The 12,154-nt window shown below is 43.7% G+C and overlaps 1 protein-coding gene across 7 annotated transcripts in view; it reads right to left on the reverse strand.

The window, feature by feature from the left end:
• The window catches only part of LOC124190689 (collagen alpha-1(XVIII) chain-like), a 107,633-nt gene that overhangs the window by 86,946 nt on the left and 8,533 nt on the right, over positions 1 to 12,154 (reverse strand). For all 7 annotated transcript variants that reach the window (XM_046583526.1, XM_046583524.1, XM_046583521.1 and 4 more), the window contains exons 3-9: positions 11,779 to 11,991; positions 11,550 to 11,686; positions 11,252 to 11,485; positions 10,082 to 10,153; positions 4,779 to 4,829; positions 4,514 to 4,691; positions 883 to 989 (exon numbers count right to left, since the gene is read on the reverse strand). In XM_046583526.1, the coding sequence (XP_046439482.1) occupies positions 883 to 989; positions 4,514 to 4,691; positions 4,779 to 4,829; positions 10,082 to 10,153; positions 11,252 to 11,485; positions 11,550 to 11,686; positions 11,779 to 11,991 (992 nt within the window). The remainder of the gene's footprint in view (positions 1 to 882; positions 990 to 4,513; positions 4,692 to 4,778; positions 4,830 to 10,081; positions 10,154 to 11,251; positions 11,486 to 11,549; positions 11,687 to 11,778; positions 11,992 to 12,154) is intronic.

Raw genomic sequence — 12,154 nt, forward strand, 5'->3', positions numbered from 1 at the left:
CGTTCATTGTATACAATGAACATGGTTCAGCACTTAAAAACACCCATGTGGCATATACACCTAAAAGAGATGGACTGCTCCTAAAAAAACTGAATAGAAAAATGGAAATGTTGATATTTCTTCTATTTATTTATATCTATAGATGCGTCTGTTGGCAGGTCACGATTCCCATTTTCCTTATTTGGTTATCAAGTGGCTGGACCTTTTTTTCCGTTGGGTCGACGGTCGCCTTTTTCCAGTCGCTGGACGAGGGGAGAATTGACGTGTCAATAGCGACAAACCCCATCACAAATGCCCCGCGCAGGACGGACCAACGGCACCGGCCCAGGGTCATCAGGAGGTGCCAATGGCCCAGGTGATTAGCTTCGATGGATCGACCGGGCAACACTAAAATCAAAGGGACACATCTGAGATGGCCCCGAACTAAAAAAAATCCATCAATGGCAATGGACACCAAAGATTCTGAATGAACTGCTGGCCCTGCTGCTGCTGGCCCCAATTAAAAGGAGGGGCCAACAAATAACCTGTCCTAAAAACTGCCGGCCCAGGATCTAGTAAACCCGTCAACCCGTCCAACGTGTCCCATCAATCGGTAGACTTGACTGGACTGGACGACACAGACGTCAAGATTCACGTTCCAGATAGGCAATCGATCGTTCCGGCTTGGCATCCAATGCATCCATTAAAAACAAAACCAAAAGGACTTGTCCAAAAGGAGAGGAAGATTGAAACCGGTCCCTGGTACATGCTGGATGGGCCATTGTTTTCGGGCAAAGAGTTTAGAATCAGGGCCAATCAACGTCACATTTTCCAAACCCACAGGCCCAAATCTATTTGGGTAAAATAAAAAGATAAAAAAAGAAAAGAGAATTCCAAACTTACTCCGTCGATGGATGAGCCCTTGTCTCCTTTCTCTCCGCGTTCGCCCGGCTCGCCCTTCTCGGTGCAGCGGAATCCGTTCTGCATTCCGTGCATTTCCCGGACAATTCCTGCAATAAATAAAAATGTTGCCCGATTAACAACGAGGATTAGTCGTAACAAGACCCAAGACCCAAGACCCGAAACCCGAAAGAAAGAAAATAAAAAGTCCGGGCCGACGGGTTGATGTAGAGCACACGCGGGGTTAGGAAAACGCCCTCAATAAATCGCGGCTCGTTGCAAGTTTTTTTAAAAAGTAGAGAAAAAGGTCTCCCCCCTTTTCTTATAATATTTGGTGGTGGTGGTTTGGGGGGGTTATTGTGTGTTGACGGTTAGAGCTGGGCTGATGAACGACCTCAGAGAGAAGAGAAACTTTTTCTTCTTTCTGATATAAAAAAAGGCGGTAACTGTCAGTGAACCTGTCGGGTCGTCCATCTTTTTCTTCTTCCAGCGGAGATGGTAGGTAGGTGGGTGAACAAGTTGTACGTACATGTGTCCATCTTATTCTTTTTCTCTCTTCTTCCATCTCCACTTGGTCATTGATGAATAATGAGCTCGTCTATCAGATGGGAGATTCTCCTTCCTTCCTTCCCCCCCTTTGCACAATGAGAAAATATTTCGGATTCAATTTCACGCTCATGCCTTGTGTGTGCAACGCCGTAATCGACCTCGTCGCCCGTCGCCGTCGTCGGAGGTGATACGTTCCGGCTGACATCATCCCCCCCTCTTCTCTCTCTCTCTCTCCTATTTCTATCTTTATCCCTTCCATTATCTAACAACATCCCAAAAACGACCGTCTGGCCGCCATTCTTCTCTCCACAAATTCTTGATGAGAAAATAGAAAAAAAAAATTCAACCAAAGCCAAAAGAATAAACAAATATCGTATGGCTCCGATAATAAAAAAAAGAGTATTCCCTTTCATCGGATTCAAACATTTGGAATCTCCCATGGCGTCGACGACAAGCCGGGCCGGGGCTGGGCACATCAACGTGTGACATTGATATCCCCCCAGACTTTCTCAATCGAATTGGATTCCCCTTTGCGACTTGTCGTGTGATGACAATCCAAAACACATTTGCATCTGATATCAGATTCAGACGACGACGACGACGACGGGCCAAACACATTCCAGCTTAGGAAATCCAAGAAGAAGAAGAAGAAGTTAAGATTCCATCGACCTCAAAATAATTTTTTTCCTTTTTTTCTATTTAAAAAAAGAAGAAGAAGAAGAAGAAACGAGTTTATTCGCTGCGCTTGTTCCTCTTCTTCTTATCGGCGGCCACAGAGGATTGGCGAAATTGGCCGTCATAAATTTTTCTGCGCACAACAACAACCGAAAAAAAGGGGAGCGGTACTGTTCAGTTGTTGTTGTTTTCTCTTCTTCTTCTTTTTCGGAAGGAGAAGACAAAAGGAAAAAAAAACGGACGGGTCTTGGGGTATTTAACAAGACCCGAACTTGAATCGAAAAATGGGAAAAGTGCCAAGGCGGCCAGGCCAGGCCAGGCCATTCTGCCGGGGCGCTTTTTTAACTTCAGAGCTCCTTGATGGATGACATCCAGTGATGGAAGAGTTCGCCAACACACACACACACACCTGAGAGTCTCCGGCAGCTACACACATGGCCGTTTCTTCTTATTTTTCACGGCACTGGCCAATCGACTTTTTTGTTTCTTCTCACTCCCTGGAAAAAGAGGTTCCCAGGACCCACATCTGTAATCCCCGCTCCTCCTACTCCTTCTATTCCTCCTCTGGGTTGTTGGTCGTGGTGATTGATCAACACTTTTGCATATTATTCGGCATCAATTTCTTCTCTCTCCTTCTCGTCCAGGTGCTGCTGCTCCTTTCTCTTTCTATTACAACTTCTTTTTCCTTATTGATTAACAAGTTTCCCCCTGGGCTTGTCAAACAGCCCAGGCATTTGTTCAATCACTACCGAATCAAAATAACTAACCGGACAAAAAACACAAAAGATAAAAAAAAAGTGTTGTTGTTGTTGCTCATACAACGAGTCGTCGTCGACTGGCCGAGATGAATGACAGTCTGTCCCCCGCCCGCCTTATTCCACCCAAAAGAAACAAGTGGCAAACTTTGGTTTTGGGGTCATTAACGGTAAGGACTGGATTGTTGTTGTTTGGAGAGACGAGTGAAGAAAGAAAGACGGGCAGAGGGAAGAGACGACAAGACGAGCAATAAACATCCCAGTAGACTCTATCCAAGGGTTTGGCACTGACGACACCACCTGGCCAACAACTTTGAATTGTTTTGTTCTATTTCCAGTTGTCTCGTTACGACGACGACAAGAGGAAGAGCCTCTACCGTGTTTGACATTTTCTCTTTTATTTTGGTTTTGTCCGTTTAGAAATGGAAAAACAAAAGAGATGGGCATCAAAAACGATTAGGCAGAAGAAGAAGCCGGGGCCCCAATTAACATTCCCGGTCTCTTGTTCCCAACCCGTCGTCGTCTCATTCCACAACATCCCCGACAACTACAACCAACGACATGTTTCTCCCCTCTACCCAAAAGGAGATGGAAATCAGAACCCGCCCCTTTTTGATTCCCATTTCTTTGTATTTCTTTTGTAGATGTGACGCAACGAGTGACACTCCAACACAAGGGGGGATGTTCCCAATGCGACAGTTGGGGTCCACATTTTATTTTTTGATTTGTGACAACTGTCAAACGACCAAAAGAAGAAAATAAAAAGGGGTCGACACCAAAAATAACCCCATAGAGAGTTCTATTCTTCGCCTATTCAAACTGTTTTTATTGCATAGGGGGAGAGGAGGAGGTTATTGGTTTCCTTGTCGCGTTATCCAATAGAAGAAGAAGAAAGTCAATCAAATTCCAACCATTAGAAATAGGAAAACATCTTTTGTGGCGCAGAGGAAGCAACAATAGAATAGCTACGAGTGTCACTACAAACGATCGTCCCATTCATTTGTCCTCCTCCCCCCCATCGTTATTCTCGACCGTGTGGGTGGTTGTCTACCTTGTGTAACCTCTTCTCCCGGCTTGTGCTGGGCACACAAAAAAGTGACTTCCTAATACGTCACGACTGTCGAGTCATAATTCAACCCGGTAACCCCCACACACGACCCTTTCCCTTTTGGGGTTAGAACGACACTTTTGAGCCCGGGTTATTCGTCTGATTTTGGGTTTGGCTGATTGACAAGCCGCCCGTTACTCCACTCCACCCCTCGCCCCAAACTTGTATTTTGGAAAATCCCGAAATAAATGGAAATAAAAGTTGGGACGTGAAATCGGCGCGTTGCTCTCGACGCTTTGAAGAATGTTAAAAGCAATCGTGCACAGCAAGGCGGGCGCTGCTGCTGCTGTCTACTGTCTCCCAGCGATCCACCACTCACGCCCCCTTTGTGGGCAATTAGGCGCCCGTCATAAACCACCGGGCAGACACTAAACCCCGTAAAAGAAGAAGAGGAAAGGACGACATCATCATCAACCAACGACCGGCAACTGCCGGGCCAAACCCCTTCAGAAATTTCTCTTTCCTGACACACGTCACGTCACCTGGTCGCCGTCACTTTCAAAACTTCAAAATGGGAAAAAAAGGAAATTTTTTTTTAAATATTTACCGACGGCGTCGGATGAGACTGGCGGAGGTGGAGGCAGGAGAGGTGGCGAACAGGGCGGGAGGAGTTGCGAAGGATCGACAACTCCGGCCGTCGACGACGGCGGTTTCTTGTCGATGGATGACAGGCCAACACCGCCCGATCCAGCGTCCGGCTCTTCTCCCTCCGATTCCAAGTCCACCTGTAATTAAACATTTTGAAATTAGAAAATAAATTTACAAAATTAAATTTTAAAAAAAATTGAAACTGAAAAATAAAAAATTGTCACCAAGGAATCGTCGTCGATATCAACAAAATCGCCGGAACCATCTCCGGAAAACTAAAAAAATCAAACAAAATCAAAAATAAGAAAAAATAACCAAATATAATCAAAAATAAAATAACTAAACAAGAAAAATCAAAAAGCTAATAAAAAGAAATAAATTTTGTCGATGAAATAACCCGGGATTAAAATTGACGCTGTAAAAAAGATCCCCCCCAACTCAACACAAAATTTCATTTGAATATTGGATAGGGAGAAATAGAAAAGGTTAGAGTTCGAGTCGTCTCAAAAACTTTGTGTGTCAAGAGAGAGAGTCTCTCTCTCTCAAGTATGTAGTGTCGTATGGATAACACGGAAAGTGGATGGCGGCCTCTCAAAGAATATTCATTATTTTATTTATAGACTTTTTTTGTGTTATCCAACCAGGAAAAAGAGAAAAAACGAACCTCAATTTCTCTTCTTCTTTTTAAAATAATAATTTCACAGATCCAGACAAGACACGTATACATACGTACGAGACGGCCAGGATATATAGAGTTGTAGTTACAACAACAACAACAATCATTTGTCTTGATAATTTATGGATTATGTGTTTTCACGCTCCCGGCACCAAGAAATTTAACACGATGATTATTATTATATCATTTTCTTTTTCCCCTTTCAAAAAATGTTTTTTAAAATTTTTAATCACAAAATAGGAGGAATCAGATTTTTTTTTTGTAATTCAACATCATCGGCGGGATCTCCTTTTTTTATTTTTATTTATTTTTTCCCTATTGCACACACGCGCAGTTGTTTGTGGCCGCCAGTCCGGTGGGGAGTCCATTAATAACCCGACACACACACACACAGACTGACTGTGAAACATCTCATTCCAGCCAGGGGTCTCTCCTTCTGACACTTTCCTTTTGTTTTCCTTATTGTCTTTTTTGGTTTGTTGGTTGTTTTCCATCTCATTATAAAACATGTGTTAGCTCTCCTACATATGCCCGACTTCTTTTTCGTCTTGACATTCCAATTACCACGGCTCGTTCCCTCTAACCAAAAAAGAAACAAAACGGCCAAAAAATAAAATAAAAGAAGACGGGCCACAATGTGTGTTGGGTAACCGTATCTCCCGTTGGCACGGTGTTTCAAACTATTTCGTTTTTTCTTTTCTTTTCTTTCACGGCCGAGATATCGTCATCCGACAAATATCCCTTTTGTCACGGGACAACAAACCACACCCGAAAAATCCCGACCCCCCAGACAAACATGACGCAACTTTTGTTTTTTGTTGTTTAGTTTGATATCCCGCGGGATGTTGCATTGAGCTAATGAGTTGGCGGTGATGGTGGTGGCTGGGCTAGTGGCTGGCCTTGTTTTGTTTGGGGGGCTTCATAATTTCGCGATTAACATCGTCTGGATAGAAGAAAAGCAGAGCTGAAATTCCCGTTAGGTTTTTCCAGTCGATGGCACAATCGCCCAAGCCACACGCCGCCGCCGCCAGACGAAACGGGCCAATAGCCAATTGTTCCGGCCTCTTTTTTTCCCCTTTCGTGTGTCTATTTCTATTTCGAGTGCGTGTGTGTGTGTGTGTGCGGGTTACGTCTATCCAACGCACACGGTCACGATCCTTTCCGATATATTTCTCTCTCTCTATCTTTCCTATTTTCGTAGCGATTCAATTAAAGACACAAAACCGGAATGGTTCGGGTTTTGTGGCTTTCGGGAGAAGAAGAAGAACAAGGGGCGAGAAAATGTATTTAGTTGTCCGATTCAAATGTCAAAAGAGAAAGAAAGAAGAGAAAGAGAAGTGATGTTTCAATAGACACACAGCACAAAAGAAGAGTCGACTGAATCGACGGCCAAGTTCCTTATTGAGGCAAACGACATGTTTATAGTCGGGACGGTAACGAAGCACGGGCTGTGGCATGACCAACGGCCCAGGCCAAATAAATAACGCACGCACGGACCCAACCACCATCATCGTCTTCTTCAGTCGTCATTGCAAAGCGAAAAGGGGTTCGACAATTCGGCCGATGCGCAATAATAACAAACCCAATAGCCAAAAGAATTAAAAAAAAGAATAAAAGACCCACACACACACACACACACACACAGGCAGCTGCTAAAAGGAATTCACGCAGAGTTGCAAGTCAAAATAAAAAGGCGAAACATGTTCCAATCAAATCAAAACAAAAACAAAAAGAAAAGAGAGAAAAAAGATGTTGAGCGCCAACAGGCATTTTTACGAGGTGAACACACACAGCACACCGACACGATGGTCGATTGGATTCGGTTGGCAGAACGCGTGCAAAGTGAAGCCGATACGCAGATTATAAAGTTGAAACAAGAAGAAAAAAGAAAGTCTTGTTTTGTCTGCCCAGAAATGTCACCCAGACAAAATAAGACGATGACAAAAAGGTCAACAAATGATTCCCGATAAGCCCAAAAAAAAAATGAGCCAACGACAACCAGATCGAATCCGGGAACCTCCTTTTTTTATTATTTTGATTAAATTTTTCGCCATTTTGTCGAGGTCCTTTTTTGACAACATCGCATGTTTGGATTTTTTTTTAAATTTGATTTTTTCTTTTCGTTCCAATAAGAGAAATGCCCGGGAATAAAAACAAATTTCAAAAATCGTGTGCCAGACTTTTTCGGTTATTTTTTCGTGAAATCAAAAAAGAGGTGCGACCGATGCCCACCCACTCAAGGCCGACGTGAACAAAACGGGAGGGAAAGAATCAAGACATCGTTTCCTTCTTTTTTTCGGGTGTACATACGCCTTTGAATTTGATTCGTGCCCTAGCCGAAAAAAAAGGAAAAAAAGTCAGACAGGAAATTGAGAATTCGTCTGGGGATCTCACTTTGTCACGCTGCTGCTCCATAAGAACACACACAACGTTTTATTTTTTTACAAACAACCAACGGAACGTGCCCCGGCATCACAAAAATATCTTCTCTCCTGAGCCGACAACAACAACAACAACAACATCAAATTCAATGTAGCGTGCAGCACAGACGAGTGTGCTGCTGAGATTCCGGATACACGACTATCAAATTCTTGGGAGGTTATAGTTTATTTTATTTCATTTTATAGCCAGCGCACAGGTTGAAATGGGCCCATCAAATCCAATCAGAAAATATATAGATTTCGAGTCAACTACTTTTTTGGGGATTCTAGGTGGTCATCCCCATCAAACATTTTTGTGGACGGTTTAAAAGAATAAGGTTATACGCCCTTATAAGGAAATCAGTTCTGGGAATAGCATCTTTTCCGTCTTGGAAAATCAGAGCAACGGCCCAGCACCATTTCCAGCCTTTTGTGCTGTGCAATGTGAACAACTGGGAGGAGCAGAGACCGACAGACGCATGTTCGCTTTAATCGCCATCATAATGGCGCAACTTCAGACTAGTATCGCCTGTCTGGCATCTTTACGACGGCCCAAAAAATCCTTTTCACAATTCTTATAGGACCTTTTCGCTTTTCCAAAGGGGTTGGAATTCCAACCCCAAAGGAGAAAAAGCGCGAAGAATCGGGAAATTTAAAAAGGGATAACAACAATACGACGCAACTGGTTCAACCGCCACAAACGGCGGCAAACATTCAAAAGGTAAAAAGAAAATAAAAGAAAATAATCTTTTTTGTTGTACTGCGTTTGAATTGTGCGATCGAATGTAACTTTATATATAGCGCACGGAATAAAAGGAAAAATAGTAACAACCACTACGCCCCGGTTTGAAATCAAAGATAACCGAACCCAAATATTAGATGCACAACGCCCCGAGCTTTTTTTAAAAAAGAAATAAAACATTTTTTTTTTTTCGGGAGAGTCGGAGCTGTTTCAAGGCGAAACGGGAGCACAATCTTTTTTCGTGAAAAAAACACACGTTGAAAATGGGTAGAGAGAAGAAGAAAGAAAGAAGTTTTCATCATCATTTAGGCAGGCGCCGCTGTGCTGTGCTGCTCACAACAGACAAAACGGGCAAGAAATTAAAAATAGTCACGCTCTCTTCTTCTATAATAGACCACACACCCAAACCCAAAAGAAAAATAAAAATGAACGTTGGCGTGTGTCTATCATCACGAAAATACAGAGTAAAAGAATAAGAAAAGAATGATCAGCCGGAACAAACGGGGGGCCATTGACACATGTATAAAAACTGTTGGCAGAGGCCATTGATTAGTACGTGTCTATTCTATTCATTTAACCCAAACATTTCCCGGCGGAAGGAAAAAGGTTTTTCTTTCGTCCTCTTTTTTTCATTTTTTTGTTGGCTGCTGTTGTTGTTGTGGTTGAATCATTCAATTAACACGATGACTCACGACGCGTCACAAGTCAAGTCGGGAGACGGACAGACGGATGAGCTGTAGCTGGCAGGTTTCCCCCCCTCTCACCCAAAACATCCCGAATCGTGAAAAGAGCCCCACAGTAGTAGACACGCCAACCAAATATAAGAAAAATGAGACACCCAGACTCTCTCTCGTCCGTTTCTCCACAAATAAAATTTTTAAATAAAAAAAACGAGAGAAAATAGAAAAATATTTTCCCGGCTTGTTTTGCTGGCCAGCTTCCAATTGAAGGACAACTTACCTTGGCCCAGTCATCAATAACTCTTCCGCCCGTCTCGCGACAAATGTAATAATTCACCCAATCAACACGGAAAACCAAGAAGAAGAACTCGAAATTCCAAATTGGAAATTGCATCATATTTTTCTGCTGGGCCAAAAGATTAAAATGACGACAACAACAACATGCCTGCCGGAACATTGGCGATAAAAATAAGAAAAGAAAAAGGTGAGATTCAGATGGAAAGGAGAGTTGATGGCCGCTGACAGAGGGGGGGTCCACGTAATCAGACGAAAACCTTTCTCTTCCCGTCCAACAACAACTTTCCAACCAACCCGTTCCAGTTTCGTTCGTTTTCTTCTTGTTAACGTCTGCACACTCCAATCTCTAGCGCGGAATCTTTTGGCATTTGCATATCGACCAGGTGCTGCTGGCGCGAGATACCAAAAAGTACCAAAAAGAAGATGAAGAATTGGATGGGCGGCCCCCCGTTATATCGGGCGACTGACAAGAAAAACAACACCTCGTCGGCAACGGCCAATTTGGAACATCATCCGTCAAAAATAATTCTTATTCTTCTTTTTATTTTTCTTGTTGTTGTTTTTGTTTCGCCTACCGCAAAATGAAACGGGAGAAGGAAAATAAAAATAAAAATGAGGGGCCTCTCTTTAATCAGGTCGATCGACATTCCTAACCCAAACTACTACGTGAAAAATTCAATAAAAGAAATGAAATTAAATATAATAGACTTACCGGAAGGATGTCTTCACATTGAACGCTGGCCAAACTGGGCTCGTTGGTCAGCTTCAGCTCCTGGATGGTGCCCTGGATGAAGAGGAAAACCGCAGCGGTTAGAACAAGTCGACCGCCAATCCAGTGGGCCGTTGTCGTCCACATTGTCACATCAATCGGAATCAATTTTTATCGGTTTTATTCTATTTAAAATTTGGCACACGACGACGACGACACTTTGGCGAAAACCCCAGCGCAAAAAATTTACAAAATTTAAGTTTCACTCGATCCACATTCCGCCAAATTTAAAATTTCCAACAATTCCTCCTCCCCACTGCGTAAATTTTTCCTATTGCGCTTTAACGAAACGTGAGAAAAGAAAAAAACGACTGTCGTTATTTAAAAGAGAGAACGACTGGTGGGGCATCCGCACTCGGGGCCAGACGGACGGCCACTGACCGACCGTGTGGGTCTCGTCGCTGCTTTTATTACCGCAAGGGCCTCCTCCTCCTCCTCTCTAGCTCGACTGCTGTGGCCAAACCCAAACGGGAAAAGAAAAGAAAAACGATCGTCTCTCTTTCTCGTTTCGGAATTTGTCGCCTATTCCATCGAGGTGGGGGCGACACATGAAATTTTCCCCCAAGGTTTTCCTCCGTTTCTCCCAATCATCTCGTGATTTTCGGCTGGCGGGACTGTGGAATAATAGAATCAAAAGTGGAAATGCCAACCAAATTAAAATGCTAATAAAAATAAGATGAAGGGGGGAAAGAAGAACAACATTAAACGCGCGGTCGTGAGTCGAGATATCCGAGAAACGAAAGATCAGGGCCGAACGAGGGCAGGGGTTCTCTTTCTCTCTTCTCCCGATATATTTTTATAAGGTATCGCAGCGATTCCAGAATTCTCCCAACACACACAACAGAGAGAGAGACCCCTATAATTCAAGTGAGCCTCCTGTCCTCCAGCTGCTCTCAGAACCTCGCATGATTCATCACGCACAAGGACCAACCCTCCTCCATCTCCTCCTTCTTTCACGCAGACGGATCACGCCATCTTCCCGTAGTTACGGGAGCTATAAAAGGAGGGTGAGCTTCATGTTATGTTTTCTATTTCTATTTCTAACATCTCGTCAAAAAACCCACCAAATGCATCGGTCATAACAGAAAAAAGATGTTTGTAGTTTTTGGTTACCACAAACTCTCCGGGTGGTTGGAGCAGGCCTCCGGCTTGGCCTATATAAAGAGTCGAGGCCGTGTCAAAGGTCAGCTGCTCTTTCCATGCAACGCTCGTGATGAGCAGACTGCCGTACTCGATGCAGTTGAAGAAGAGAGTCACGTTGGGCACGCCCAGGCCGCTGTCCAGCACACGAAAGGCGAATCGAGTCCACTTTTTGGCGAAATTGGGCACCAGGAACTTGGCCAACACCTGAAACATAAATTAAGTTTAATTTTGACTTTGATTGGCTCTGCGAAACAAATGGATTCCACACCTTAGAAACAAAACGGTCTTCTGGGTGGGTGTGGTAGAGGGAGAGCTCACTCTGGCCTGGGCCTGCAGCAGGGCCGATTCGCAGACCAAACTGGACCAGAGTCTCCAGAGGGTCAACCACGGCAAAGAGATAACCACCTGCACACAGACACAGAAGCAAACACGCAAACAAGAGATTAGAATCTGAACAAACAGCAGACAGTTAGTTGTGGTGGTGGCGGTTGTACTACCTTCATTGTTATCTGGTTTGATGGTAACGAGAATGGAAAAGTCAGAGTAGAGCTTGTCAGGCAGGAGAACCTTGTAGGGGATTTTAATATCGTGGCCACGAAAGAGAACGAAAGCCGGGAATCCATCTACACCAGTCCCGAACGTGATGTGTTCTTCGTCTCGCAGAGGAACTTCAATGGCTTTCAGCAGGTCGTGATGGATCGGCTCCCCATCTGCAAACAAACCATCAACACAAATCAATAACCAGTCAATGCGAGAAACAGACCCAAATAAGTCGTTTAAAAAACCTTAAACAAGATGAATTGAATTTTTCAAAAAAATCAACACATTTCAGAGCAGAGAATGTAGTGCCGGTATGTCCCGGTACGCTATTGC

Source organism: Daphnia pulex, chromosome 3, assembly GCF_021134715.1.
Source record: "Daphnia pulex isolate KAP4 chromosome 3, ASM2113471v1".
NCBI classification, from domain to species: Eukaryota; Metazoa; Arthropoda; class Branchiopoda; order Diplostraca; family Daphniidae; genus Daphnia; species Daphnia pulex.